At 45.1% G+C, this 15,087-nt stretch overlaps 1 protein-coding gene across 2 annotated transcripts in view; it reads right to left on the bottom strand.

The window, feature by feature from the left end:
- Positions 1-15,087, bottom strand: part of ptprbl (protein tyrosine phosphatase receptor type B, like) — a 44,512-nt gene extending 29,425 nt beyond the window's left edge. For both annotated transcript variants that reach the window (XM_080761746.1, XM_080761747.1), the window contains exons 1-10: positions 14,627-15,087; positions 14,194-14,494; positions 11,125-11,448; positions 8,801-9,070; positions 6,428-6,703; positions 5,406-5,678; positions 4,328-4,609; positions 3,125-3,391; positions 1,204-1,470; positions 184-444 (exon numbers count right to left, since the gene is read on the bottom strand). In XM_080761746.1, coding sequence (XP_080617872.1) covers positions 184-444; positions 1,204-1,470; positions 3,125-3,391; positions 4,328-4,609; positions 5,406-5,678; positions 6,428-6,703; positions 8,801-9,070; positions 11,125-11,448; positions 14,194-14,494; positions 14,627-14,683 — 2,578 coding nt within the window. In that variant the 5' untranslated portion in view covers positions 14,684-15,087. The remainder of the gene's footprint in view (positions 1-183; positions 445-1,203; positions 1,471-3,124; positions 3,392-4,327; positions 4,610-5,405; positions 5,679-6,427; positions 6,704-8,800; positions 9,071-11,124; positions 11,449-14,193; positions 14,495-14,626) is intronic.

Raw genomic sequence — 15,087 nt, 5'->3', positions numbered from 1 at the left:
CATTTAGTCGACTAAAACTAGACACTAAAACATTCCAGGTGACTAAAATGTGACCAAAACTAAATGAAAACTATTCAAGAGACTATGACTAAAACTAAAATAGAAATTTGCTGCCAAAAACAACACTGTTGTTTTACACTGAATGTATATGCACAGAAATTTCAAGTGCCGAAGGTCACTTACATGTCCGTCCGTCGGTAGAGACGCTGGTCTCGTATTTGCCGCTCCAGGTGCAGACCACCACGGTGTAGAGCCTTCCGGGGACCAGGCCGTTGAACACACACTCGTTCTGCGTCCTCGTCACCGTCTTGTTCTGGTGGAAGACGTTGTGCTTGATGACCACCTGGTAGAAGTCGAAGTCGCCGGCCGCGTGGCGCCAGTACACCTTCAGGTAGTCGTCGCGGGCGGCGTGCGTGGCGTGCGGGTTCTGGACACCGGACGGCTCTGGATGGATGGATGGATGGAGAGACGTTTAACGCAGTAGAACTAATGTTCGTGTCCAACTGTCCATAGCAACTCAGAGCCAGACGACCAAAAGAGCAGGCGAAAATGAATAAAATGTCCATGGCTATGACAATAATGCTAACTACACATGTACAAATATGGAATAGCACAATGCCACACAATTACTTATATAGGGCCCCGATTCACTAAGCCGTTTACAGACATATTTAGGGTGTAAAGGAATTTTCCAAACTTCCCACGTTAGTAGTCTGTTTTTTTTTTGTCAGTGAATAATGCGGAGGGCCACTCTTTCTCAGGGCTGCTCGGATGCAGACTTACATGGGACCAAAGTATGGGTGTAAACAGCTTAGTGAATCGGGAAACCCAGAGTGTTATAAATTCCGCACAAAGTACTCCATTGTCATTCCAGCAGCAACAACAATAACTTTTAGAGCACATAAAATGCATAGACATAAAAAGCAGAGTCAGCGAGAGGAGCAGATACTGTACAATGTGTTAAAAAGCAGAATGGGCGGCCCGGACGGTTAGCTCAACCATCTGGACACCTAGGCTGCCGAACCAGCCGGACGAGGTGCTGCGGGTTCAACTCCCAAGCCCCGACGGCCTTTGCCTCGTGTCACTCCCCATCTCTATCCCCCTTTTCCTGTCTAATTACTGTACTATCAATAAAGGCAACAAAACAAAAACCCGCCAAAAAGCAGAGTGAACGAGAGGAGCAGAAGGTGATACTGTACATACGTGTGCGTTCCAGGACCGTGGTGTGGTTCTCGTAGCCTCCGCTGCGGGAGGTGATGGAGATGTTGTAGAGCCGTCCCGGGACCAGCAGGTTGAAGCCACACTCTGGGCTGGCCGACTTGGACATGACGTTCTGTTGCACTGTCTTCTCCCGGTCCCTCAGGGTCACCAGGTAGCTGTCCACCTCGCCCACCGCCGGACGCCATGACACGCTGAGGAAGTCCATACGGCCGTTGTTACTGACCGTCACCTCGCCAACGGCAGCGGGAACTTAGTTGGGAGGAGAAAAGGGGAAGAAAGAGATAATTAAAAAAGGGGGAAAAACTCACACTATCTGGTTGTTTACTTTGTTGTGTTCTTACTTGGATTAGCAAACATATTTATGAATTGTTTTTCAGTTTTGTTAAATCAAATTCGAATTATAGGCTACTTCGTTTTGATATTTGATTTTGTATTTAAATGTTTAGTTTAGTTTAGTTTATTCGCACAATAAAAACAGTACAAAAAAGGTAACATCAATAAAAGAGTGTGTAAAAGTGTGTGCAGGTGAGAAAAGAAACCCAGGGAGGGCTTATATGTGGTTCTCACCAAAGATAATATACAAATAGTAATATAAAAATAGTAAGACAAAGTAATCAAACTTTAGTAGGTATGGAAAATAACCAAAACTAAAACGGGGTAAAACCAAAACAAAAATGGGGTAGGCAAAATAAGCTTTAGCTTCAGCCTATACCTTTTTGGACCGTTTCTAAAGTGCCTTATTGATATGTAGGCCTACTGTACTACACCGTTTGTCAAACAAATGGACCAAAATAAACTAAACTAAACTAAACTAAACAATCTCGGCAGGCTAGGGAGCAACATTAATTAATTATTCACGCTTCCTTCTTGGCGTTTATCACGTAAAAGCGGCTGGTGATTTACAAAACCTATTAAACATATTTTCCACAAAAAGCAAAGTGCTCTAGTTGGAATTCAACAATGTACAGCAGGAACCTCCGAACTGTTCACGTCCCCAACAGGAAGTCTTTGATGAACGGACCTTGACTATTTGACTGGTTTTGACTTCCTGGAAATTCCAGGCAAATTCCTGTTACATCAGATAAGAGGGCAAGGTTTTCAACAATATCCTCTTGTCAGTTTCAGATACAAAGAGCTGTTTACAGTCCGTCAGTCATCATATTTTGGAGGACACCGAGGGGTGAGGATGAGTGCCAGAGAGAATTGACATTCCCAGACTTCATCTATTGTGCTCTTCTAACAACCGAGGACAGGAATGTGTTTTGATTGTTTGCATTCGAAATAACATTGAAAAAAAGAGGGGACTAACATTAGTAGTTAACACCTAAGACCCGTAATGTGTACAGTATCCATGGAGAATACAGAAGCATAACATGTGAACTTACTTACACAAACACTTGTGATTTTATTTCCAAAAGGGGTTCCCATACAAAATGGGTTAAGGATTATGATATACTTTAGCTGTTGAAAAATAGCAGATCTACAAGCTCGTAGCGCGGCACTCAGTGCTGCGCTATGAGCTTGTATATCTGCTATTTTTGAAAAATAGTGAAAATGTGATGCAAATCTTTGAATATTCTTTCAGAGCAAATGTTTTCAACTCAAATCTTTGCTTCTGGGAGGTCCCTGGAACAACATCATTTCATATGGGGGTCGGAGGCCAAATACATATATTTTTGGGGGTCCTTGACATGAAAATGTTTGAGCACCACTGACATAAAAAATATGGGTTTTTCAGAAAACTGTCAGGATTTAGAAGACATTTTGTAGAATCGTCCTCAGGTCTAAATGGGTTAAAACACCAAAAGGCGTTCCCGTCCAGAATGGGTTAGTATAACTAAATGTGAGTACTTTTCCCCCTCCACCCACTGGAGAAAACCCCCCACCCACTCCTTCGCCTCACCGGTGCGTCCCTCGGCCACCGTCTGCCTGGAGGTCTGCCCGGTCCTGACCGTGGTCACCACCACCTTGTAGAGGGCGCCGGGCCGCAGGGCGTGGAAGCCCAGGCCGGTGGCGTCGGCCGCCACGCTCTCGTTCCTGATGACGCTGCTGTCGCGCACAAGCAGCACGCGGTACGAGTCCAGCTCGCCGGCCGCTCGCTCCCACCGCGTCTGGAGGCTGTCCGTGGTCCCCCCGTTGGACACCTGCAGCCCGGTCACCTGGGCTGGAGCTGGAGGAGAGGGACGGATGGGGGACAAAAAGTTGCAGGTTAAGACAAAACATATCCGACCACTTCATAACCATTATTTTATACTTTAGCTATTAGAAAAATAGCACATATACAAGCTTGTAGATCTGCTATTTTTTTTTTATCGTGAAAATATGTGCAAATCTTGGAATATAATATGTAACCAGATTTGACTGAGAGCCTGCCATCGCACAAACTCCAGCTTTTCACCAGGAGAAAAACTAGTCACATATATTCTTTCACAGCAAATGTTTTTAACGCAAATCTTTGCTTCGGGGGGGGGGGGGGGGGGGGGGGTCCCTGGAACAACATACTTGCAGATGGGGGTCGGCGGCCAAATACAGATCATTTTTGGGGTCCTTGACATGAAAATGTTTGAGCACAACTGATTGTAGGCCTAATAAAATACAATAGAGCACGCATATCCACTAACAGACTAACTAAACGCCAGGTGCCGGGCCGAGGTAAATAATAGAAGAATAAAGATAACCGCTAAACCCCTTATCCCTAAACTTCTTTGCCTTTTTTACTAATTTGAAAAACATTTTTGAATAGTTCAACTAGCCAATCTACATTGACACGTTGTGAGCTTGTAGACTGGCCATTTTAACTATTCAAAAATGTTTTGCTAAATAGTAAATAAAGGCAAAGAAGTTTAGGGATAAGGGGTTTAGCAGTGATTAATTAAAATGGAGCCCCTTAAGGTCTGCACACTGAAGTAAGCTCCAAAGCTTAAAAGATTTATTTAAGGTTGCTCTTCACTGATATAGAAACATGAGGTTTTTCAGAAAACTGTCGTGATTTAGAAGAAGACATTTTGTAGAATCCGGTCTCAGGGTCTCAATGGCTCAATGGCTAACACTGACATTGTTCAAAGAAAATCATGGGGGGCAAAAAAAAATGTTGAAAAAAACTCACTGGTCTGTCCAGACACGGACGCCGAGCTGCTCTGGTTGCCACTGTTGGTCGTCACGGTGACCGTGTAGCGGCGTCCCGGCGTGAGCACGTTGAACGTGCACTCCCTGGCCTCCCAGGGCAGGCTCTTCATCTGACCGATGATGACCGCGGCGGCCGGAGGCTCCGCCTGCTGCCTCAGCACCACCGTGTAGCCGTCCCAGACCCCCACGGGTCGACTCCACAGGACGCTCAGGGTGGTCTCGTCACTGTGACGCACCACCAGCTGCTGGACAGGCCGGGGGGCTGTGTGTACAGTATGGGGAGGTGGGTTTACAATATCAGCTTTTCAAACCCATCTGATCTTTTTTTGAGGGGCGCTATAGAGCGTCGCAGTCCCTCCCCCTTTCAGAACGACGAGTGGCCCAGGAAATTAATCCCAATGCATTTTTCCATAGGCATTTCAAAGCGTTTTTCAAGCGTCGTACGAAGCCAACTCTTGTCGTGACAAATCATGACAACAAACACAATATTTTGGACCAAACAAATAATTACAAAGAAGAAAAACAACAAAAAAAATCTTTGTTTGGCCCGAAAAATTGTGTGTGTTGTCATGATTTGTCACGACAAGAGTTGGCTTCGTACGACGCTTAGTTAAAAGGTCTTTAAATAAATACGTTTTGAAATGCCTTTGGAAAAAATGCATTGGGATAAATTTCCTGGGCCACTCTGAAAAGGGGGAGGGACTGCGACGCTCTATAGCCCCCTCCTACAGTATATACAAGTTTAATGTTTGTTTTTAGTCACGCTACGAGCTTATAGGTCTTTTTTTGAAAATGTGGCCCAAATGTTTGAATATATTCTTTCAGAGCGAATGTTTTTAACTCAAATCTTTGCTTCTGGGGGGGTCCCTGGAACAACATATTTCCAGATGAGGCTCGGCGGCCAAATAATTCTGGGGGTCCTCGACATGAAAATGTCCTTGACATTTTGTAGAATCGGTCTCGGTCGAAATGGGTTCAATAAGTAAGAGAGCCACTTCCAAATCAACGTTTGTAGAAAGAAACATTAAAAGCAATAATAATAATAATATGTCTCTCACCGAGTCTTCCCTGGCAGTGTGCAGCGTTTCCCAGGGGTCCACTCTGTACGGTGACCTCTGCCCTGTAGGGCCTGCCCGGCACCAGGCCCAGGACCGGCCGCGCCACGAACTGTCGGGCCAGTTTGCCCAGAGTCTCGTTCACCAGCACCACCGAGCCGTTCCACAACACCAAGCCGTAGTTCTCCCACTCGCCTCTAGGGGGAGACCAGGTCACTCTCAGGGCCCTGCCGTCACTGAGAGCCACCATGGAGAGCTTAGACACCTGGTCTGGAACTGGAGACACGTTGAAGTAGAACAGAGTGAGGTCGGATGAAACCCAGGTAATGGAACACACAGACCACAATGAATCATCAATTAACCCATTCGAGGATAGGATTATGATATACTTGAAAAATAGCAGATTTACAAGCTACAAGCTTGTAAATCTGCTATTTTGTTTGTTTTTTTATCGTGAAAATGTGGCGCAAATCTTTGAATATACTGTATATTCTTTCACAGTGAACATTTTTAACTCAAATATTTGCTCCTGGATGGTCCCTGGTACTACATATTTTCAGATGGGGGTCCGCAGCCAAATACAGCTAATTCTGGATCAGAGACAAAATTTGTACATTTACTCCACTACAATTATTTTAAAACTTTAGTTACTAGTTACTAACTATTGAAAAATAGCAGATCTACAAGCTCATAGCACGGCACCGAGTGCCGCGCTATGAGCTTGTAGGTCTGCTATTTTTGAAAAATCGTAAAAATGTAGTGCAAATCTTTGAACATATTCTTTCAGAGACAACGCTAACTCAAATGTTTGCTACTGGGAGGGTCCCTGGAACAACATATTTTCAGATGGGGGTCTGCAGCCAATTACATGTAATCTTGGGGGTCCTTGACATGAAAACATAGGGTTTTTCAGAAAACTGGCATGACTTAGAAGCCTTTTTTTTGTAGAATCGTCCTCAGGTCTAAATGGGTGAAATAAACCATTGAGTACTTTTTGCCCCCACAGTCAAGGGGACAACATTCACCTGTCCTTCCGCTGGTCCGGGTCTCCGTGGTCTTCTGGGCCACCGCGGTGCCGACAGAGAGCTGGTAGGTGCGTCCGGGCGTCAGACCCTGGAAGAGCACCTGGGTGGTGTTGGGGGTCAGCCGGCGCTCTAGAGGGGCGGAGGAGGAGGTGGAGCCCGGCGCTGAAAGGGTGACCCTGTAGTGGTCCACCCCTCCCCTGGCCGCGTCCCAGCTGGCTCTCAGAGAGTCCACGGTACCGTTGTTGTCCAGGCGCAGGTCTGATACCGCTGCCGGAGCTGGCAAGGAAGAAGATAAAACACTTAACGTTTTCGATCTGGGCCTTGTTTCTTCAGGTCGTGTGTTTTCTTTGGAGAAATACTTTGGAGTATTTTGTGTGTGGCACATTGGGAACGAGCATTGTCTCTGTTGGGTTTACGTTCACTGACTAAAGGCCCGTACACACAGAACTGACTTGTCCTGAATATTAGGGATGCTCCGATCACGTTTTTTTAGGACTGATCCCGATCACAGATTGTTTTTCTCATAAACGGCCGATACTGATCGTAAGGGGAAAATTTGAATATTTCCAAAATTATTGGTAAAAACTATTGGTTATTATGTTTTAAAAAAAAACAGTTTCTGTGTGTGTGGGGAGGAAGGGGAGAATGTTTAGGCCTGTCACAAAGATGCAAAAAGAATATTATACTCTAATCTGATTGACTTTTATAAATGGTATACAGTATATGACGGTTTCTCGACTGAATACTACAGACTAGAATTGGGAGGTCAGTTGGTTCAGACGTGGGTGAAAGGTGTTAAAAACACTCAACCCGGGACGCCCACTGGCACAGCGGTCCAGACGCATGCCATATAGGCTCTGGCCTGACAGCGTGTCGCAAGTTCGAGTCCCGTTCATGACGACCTTTGCTGCATGTCTCTCCGGCGGGCTCTCCCTCCCTCTTTCCTGTCTGTCTTCACTGTAACTATCAATAAAGGCACAAAAAGCTCATCCTAAATGTAAAATAAATCACTCTGTGTGATCGCCATGGTTATGTCACAGCCTTAACCATTTCACACTGCTCACTGTCATTTCCTAATAGACTCAGACTTGAATCTACCTCGTCTCGTGAACAGATTTATTGCGGGGGGTGGGGTGTGTGTGTGTGTGTGTGTGTGTGTGTGTGTGTGTGTGTGTGTGGGGGGGGGGGGGTAGTGTTTAGGAGGGGTGCTGCTGTTCATCAGTCAGCCAGCTGCAGACAGAGGAAGGGTGGGGAGAACAGAGCAATACCCAGGAAACAACCACAGAGAGTGACGCTGTAGCTGTGTGTGTGCGTGTGCGTGTGCGTGTGCGTGTGTGTGTGTGTGTGTGTGTGTGTGTGTGTGTGTGTGTGCGCGCGCTCGTGCGTGCGTGCGTGCGTGTGGTGGAAAGTAAAACAAAGCCGCTATGAAGTGAGTCAATTGTTAGTGTTGAGAAATCATTAACTACATGAACCCTAACCTCCATTAGTCATCATGACATGCAAAGATTTGGCAAAAAATAGGCGAACATACACAGATCAATTATATTTGGCAAGGCTATTTGGTGTGGAGGGGGAGAAAGGAGGGGGACCAAGTACCATGAAACAGCAGCATCTGCTATACTAATGACGACCATCAACGTATTATTTTATTTTATTTTATTCTATCTTGTATATTATGTAATCTGCCTTTTAAGAATCCTGGGTGTATTAGTTAGTTTAGTATTCACTTGATCATTGTTTGTGAACTATCATGTCGGTTTATTGTCATTTATTGTCATTGTTTATGTAAACTTATGTGTCCTGTAAGTACATTGCCATTAAATGGGGGGTCTGTAGACTAATGCATGTCAAACTGGGGGTCCTTGAAATAAAACGGGTTGAGAATCACTGCTATAGCCGTAAAATAATCTTCTCTTATTGGGGGGCACGCAGGGCTAATTAGCGTCAATTTGGAGATCCTTTGACATGAACAAAGTTTGGGAACCTCTGTCCTATATTGGGTAATCTGAGTTCCCAGAAGTTTTATTTTTCGCCACTAGGCGGGCGAGAAAAAACGAACTTCTGGTAAAAAAGGAACGTATCCCTGTGAGGGAAGTACGTTGCGCTCAGAATCTGAGCGGACACTCCCCTTTCCGGTCTGAAGCACTGTGCATACCATGAAAATAGTCAGAAGGGAATGCAATTCCAAATTGAATTGTAGTAGGCCACCACCGCTCAAGGAGCAATTGTTTCCCTTCCGTCTTATTTAGATGTAGCGCCCACTCCATGTGGAACCCGCCCCTGTCTTTTGATTCGCATTTCATTTGAAACGCAACGCCACGCCCCTGCTGCACAGGATCTGAGGCCAATTTTCCTAGACTATATATTGGGTACCTGTGACGGCCTGTCTGGACACAGAGCTCCGCAGGCCCGCGGCCTCGTTGACCACGGTGACGGTGTACAGGGTCCCGGGCAGCAGGTGGCCGAGCGTGGCCGACGTGGTGCCGTTCTCCAGGGTCAGGTTCCTCACCGCCGCGGAGCCCTCCTGGTCCCTCAGCAGGACCCTCAGCAGCTCACTCCTGCCCGGGCCCGCCCGCCAGGAAACACTGAGGTTGCTGCCGGAGGAGGAGGCCCACACCTGGAGGCCGCTGACGGAGGACGGGGCTGGAGGAGGAGGAGCAGAGAGTAGATTAGGCTCAGGGGTCGACACTAATAAGGTCTCTGAGGCACTCGCTCCGTCGGGCAAGAGCAGGTCATGTTCTGCATGCCCCAAAGGTCATGTTCTACATGCCCCAAAGGTCATGTTCTACATGCCCCAAAGGTCATGTCCACTTGCCTGAAAAGTAAATCATCCAATATAATATGATAGATCCAATTGGTAATTACAGTTTAACACTGTGCGATAAAAGATGTCGCACCTACATTTTATGCCAAATACCTAAAATGAATATAACTATGGGTTCACACTTCGCACATTAGGTGCTGATCTTATTTTACATTCCACGGACCAGAAGACAGGGCACTCGTTCAGGTGTTTAGACAGATATCTCTAGACACAACCGTCTATAGAGATATCCCCTCTCAAACGAGCACAGGTCAGGCAAACTCCATCTGCCCGAAAGTTTTATTTACCTGCCAGGGGCAGGTGGGCAACCCTTAGTGTCAATGCCTGATTAGATTAATAACTTACTTAATAATTATAATTATGTTATATTAACTGACATAATAGCAATGTTGTAGTAGTGTATTTACAAAGCAGACAAAATTGTCCGGTATACCGGTATAGCATATAATATCAAAATAATTAGATATTATATAGTGTGTACTGTGTAGACAGCCACAGAAGTACACCTTTCTTCACATGATAGCTGCGTTAACAATCGCCGGCAGTTCTGATGTTGTGCAATGTGTTCCTATACTGTATGTGTGTGTAAACAATCTAAAAAGGAAGTACTCTGATAAAGTGGGGTCAGTGTACTCGAGAGGGATTTGATGCACATGATGTAAACACTGTAGATTCCCACACAGACACCTGTACTGAAAACAATGCAGGTTACTGTAGTGCAAGTCACAGTAATTGTTTTTCTGCATGCAGCGTATGTATGTGCGAGCATCCTGTGTACATGAAGGCAAACATAACGCATCCTGGTCACGTATGTTCACTGAAGAGCTGAACCCCAAAAGATATTCATACACTAACCTTGACATGCCCGGTGTGCTCATTTTGTGTGCATGTGTGTGCGTGTGTGCGTGTGCGTGCATGTGTAGATAGATACTTTATTTGTCCTTTCGGAAATTTGTTTTGTGCACAGCAGTCATCAGGATATACATAAAACATATGGAAACAAACAGATCACACAGTACGTGTGCGTGCGGGAACTATTAGTTCACAGTTTCACACACACATTATTCGTTTTGGAGTGTAGGGCAGTGTGTGAGGGATAATGTGTGTGAGGGAAAATAGCAGCCAGGAGAATGAGACTAGCAGGACACTGCCAAAGACATCAAGAACTGCCAGCCAGCAGACTGGTGATCTGGGAACCAACACACGGGCATCGATCACGACGTCCCACGCTAACATGGATGTACTCAAGTGCAAAGTACCAACGAACTGGCCAGATGGAGAACCAGGATGACTTGAAACGACGATGGAGGGCTCGTCTGAGGACGAGCTAGAGTAGGGCAATCCAATAGCCGAATGGTTTGGGAGTGCACCAGTGCACCACATAGGCCTAAAATGCCTGACAGCCAGTCCCAGGGCCGGCAGGACCATTTGCTCCCTGGCTGTCACTCCCTGGTTCCTGTCTCTCTCCACTGACTATCAGGCAGAAAGGCACCCCATGAAATTGAAGTAACAAAAGTGAATCCAGTTCATCTTAATCCCTAATTAATTTAAACTGGTAATGCCACTTTGTCTGCAGTTAAATCTATGTATATATAAAAAAACAAATGTCACATCAACTTAGAATAGTTCAGGTATAGGCCCGGGTGGCTAGTGTAGCGGTCCGATGACCTTTGCTGCGTGTCACTCCCCATTTCCTGTCAGTCTACTGTTCACTATCAATAAAAATATGTATTAAAAAATGACAGACAGACAGACACACACACACACACACACACACACACACACACACACACACACACACACACACACACACACACAGACACACAGACACACACACACAGACACACAGACACACAGACAGACAGACTCTCACCTGTGGCTGCCGTGGCCTGGACTGGGGGAGCACTCTTGTTCCCAGCGGTGGCCACCAGCTGAAGGGTGTAGAGGGACCCTGGGGTGAGAGCCGTGAAGCCCGACTGGGGAGCGGCGCTGCCCATGATGCGAGTGCTGCTGCTGGCTCCGGTGCTGGCGTCCTCCAAGGTGAGCTCATACCAGTCCACGTGTCCACGGGACACGGGCCAGAACACCCGCAAGCCAGAGGTACCGGCGGTCGGAACCTGGGAGGAGGTCTCGTCGTAACGGGCCTTGACCTGAGCCTGGTCCGGTTGGACATCGAGCCAGGCCGGGGCCACTGGATCTACGGTGGAGAGAGTAGCGCATTATATTTAGGGTTCTTCTAGCATACATGGATTCATGTTTGAACCCACCTAGTCTGACTAGATTACTATATACTTGATCCAACAGGAGTAACAGCTGAGCCTAACCCACTTGGTCCAAGATTGACATAGAAGGAGGTGGTGTTCAGAATTAATTTATTTGTTCCATTGAGTTAGCACTAACATCATCCTTCATACACCTAATACTCATGTACGCCATTACCATCTCAGCAGGATTATGCGTAGCGTGTGTGTGTGTGTGTGTGTGTGTGTGTGTGAGTATGTGCATGTGTGCGTGCGTGCGTATCCTGTCATTGTGCTCTAACAGAAGGCCAGCGATGCAGGAGCTTGATAAGATTGTTTTGGTTGCTTTAAAAGAATGCAGCGTTTTCACTTGGAGACCTGCATGCGTCTCAAATGAGAGCGTTCGTTCGCCTGCTCAGGAAACAGTCGAAAGAAAAGAAAAAATGGAGCTAAGAGAGCTAGGACGGGGGACGGGGGGGACGGGACGGAGGGTGGTCAAACCTCCCACTGCTCAGGCCGCGCTACGACCTTTACTTAATAACGGCTTCCTCCCCAAGGGCCCTTCCTTGCTTCCCAAGGAATACTACTGGCAGATCGACAGAACCCCATGAAGGACACTGACAATGAGATAAGTGACAACAATGCCACAAACGCCAGGATCATTGCAGAGATTGCAAAACCACTCAGTCTGAGATCTGCAGTCATTCTAATGAAATGGCTCAAAAGCAAATGCATTCAAACAAATGTTGTGGTTCTCATTCTCAACCAGTGGTCCGGGGACCACCAGTGGTCCTTGAGGGGGTTCCAGGTGGTCCCCGGCTAAATCGGTAACCAAAATGGACCCGTTATCACTTGCCTGTTATCTCTCCTATATGGTACAACAAAAAATCTTATCCAAAGACGATAAGAACATATTCTTTAGTTTTGGGTCTGCGAGTCTACATCTCATCTCAAATGGTGGTCCGTGAAATAATGGGCCTTGATATGAAAAGGGTTGAAAAGCACTGGTCTACAAACCTTATCTATAGCTGTTCTAGCTGCCATAAACATCATCACATCGTTTTTTTCCCCCCCATTAGAGAAGCGAACAATGACCTGGCAATAACTAGAAAACACAAATGTGTCATTTTTCACCATCCTAGACTCACTTCAACAATCTCTATATAGGGGCGATTTCAAACCTACTTGGAAATGGACAAAGTTCTCTCTCTCTCTGGATCTAATCAAACAAACAGCATGAAGGCCCCTTGTATCCGTTCGTACAGAGAAACAATACAAGGCGGGAAGCAGTGAGGAGGGGGTGAGGAGGGAAGGGTCTAGGAGCTCAACAAACACTTAACATTAGATGGTCGTACACATTGTTCTTGAATTCTCTCTTTTTTCTTTTTTTACAACCAAACATTTTTTTGAGAAGCAGCAACATCACAAACTGTATCTCAACCTCTCTCTCTCTCTCTCTGTCTCTCTGTGTCTCTCTCTCTCTTCCCCACAAAGGTTTTTCTGGCAAGGCTTTGGTCTTGGCAGCTGACTGAGGTTACGGCCTTGACGATGTACAAAAGGATGTACAGAGGACGATTTAATGAAAAGGGAGCAGGAGGCTTTAGTTGTGTTGGCACACTATATGAGTCGTGCATGTGTCGACGTGACACACACGCACACACACACACACACACACACACACACACACACACACACACACACACACACACACACACACACACACACACACACACACACACGCACACACACACACACACACACACACACACACACACACACACACACACACACACACACACACACGTAAACTTTGATGTTTCATCTAAGAATAAACAATGCATTCTAATAAACATGCACATGCAGGACTCTGCAGGTCTGTAAAAGAGAACATGAACATGAAGCTTCAGTTACACTTTCCTGTTTAAGTAAAAGTATAATATCTTATTTTTTGAATAGCTTGACCAATCATAGTAATTACACATTAAGTTCATACACTTTTGCCCTCTATTGAACAGAATACAGGTATGATAGCCTATATATTATATTTCACACACAAAGATTAATAAAGTTTTATCAAATGTGAAGAAAATAAATTGCATGATTGTTCATATAGGATCAGTAAGCTATGGGCCTATAGTCAGACGAATAAGCATTAATTGAAAATATATGTATTGGCCTGTTATAATCACTTCAGATAATATAATATATACAAATTAATATTAATAATAATAATAATACATTAATTAACACATGAATAATTAACAGGCAGATTTACATAAACGATTTTCATTCTCCAGCTAGAATTTTGTCTTTCTGTTATATCAAGGGCAAATGTGTAGCACTAGTTTGAAAAACTTTATTCTCATATTTAATATAAATCAATCAAAAATCGAAATATTTAATTTAATTAGCTTATCTGGGCTTGCAAGTTAATTGCACTGTTGCTCTAAGTTCCATGTAAATCCGATATATTAATACCAGCGAAAGGTCGGATTTACATGGATTTACATGCATGGATTTACATGCAAATCCATGGATTTACAAGATTTACAAGATGTACAGTATAGCCTACATACATCTTGGCCGTGCGCAGCTACACTAAAAGTTTACATAGAACGAAAATATATGACAGATCTTTTTCGATATTATTATTATTCATAATATTTATAGAATAGAATCCAGAGAGAGACTCGATCACTCACCTGTGCGCACTGATATGTTGGCTCTCTCTCCATCCTTTCTAGAGATCACCCCCATGCGGTGCAGAGTCCCAGGGTCCAGACCGAGGACTTCGCAGACATAATTATTCTCCTCATACGGTCCGTTCTGTTGACAGTCTGCCACATCATCATCCTCATCCTCAGACCGAGTATTGTCATGATGGTTAAACACCGTGAAGTTGCATCCTTCGCCAGCGGTGGTCAATTTGACGACAATAGAATCCGAGTTGGCGTTGATTTCTGTCACGTTGACTGAGCACTTGGCAGCTTCTGTTGTCTGTATCTGGAAAAAAAAAGGCATGTTAAAAATAACGGACAGGCAAGTAAACACAATGCGAACAACGCATTCTTATTATTAATGTGTGCTGCAGAGTAGGCCTATACTGCAGACTATAGGCATAGGCTATAAGCTCACCTCGAAAAAACTCCACAGTAAACCAAGTATCAAATAACGTGTTGCGCATTCCAGCATCGCGGTCGTTGATTTAAGTCGGTCCGTTCGGTTAGCAACAATTCAAGGGATTTTACAAAGTTGGTACTCATAACTAACTATAAGTTCCTGCAAAAGCTAAGACGGTGCCTCCAAGCTGCATGTCACACAGCCCCAGGTCCCACAACAACAACTAAACTAACAACTACATAGCCTAGTAAATTCTCCCCTCAACTCAACCTCTTCAATCCAACCAGACAGGTGCCTATAATAACAGCTGATCGAAGCTAACTGCTTGTTAATTAACGACCAATTATCCACCCTCTTAAAAAAAAAACCTCAGTGGAAAATAAATAATCAAAATGGTATATCCTAGATTTAATTGGCAGCGTGTATATCAGCCCGCAGACTTTTCTCTAAGGGATCTATCCTATCTTAAACTTTCA

Source organism: Protomyctophum bolini (genome assembly GCF_963924005.1).
Source record: "Protomyctophum bolini genome assembly, chromosome: 4".
Taxonomy (NCBI): Eukaryota; Metazoa; Chordata; class Actinopteri; order Myctophiformes; family Myctophidae; genus Protomyctophum; species Protomyctophum bolini.
The sequence above is the reverse complement of the archived record's forward strand: the minus strand, read 5'-3'. Positions and strand labels throughout refer to the sequence as shown.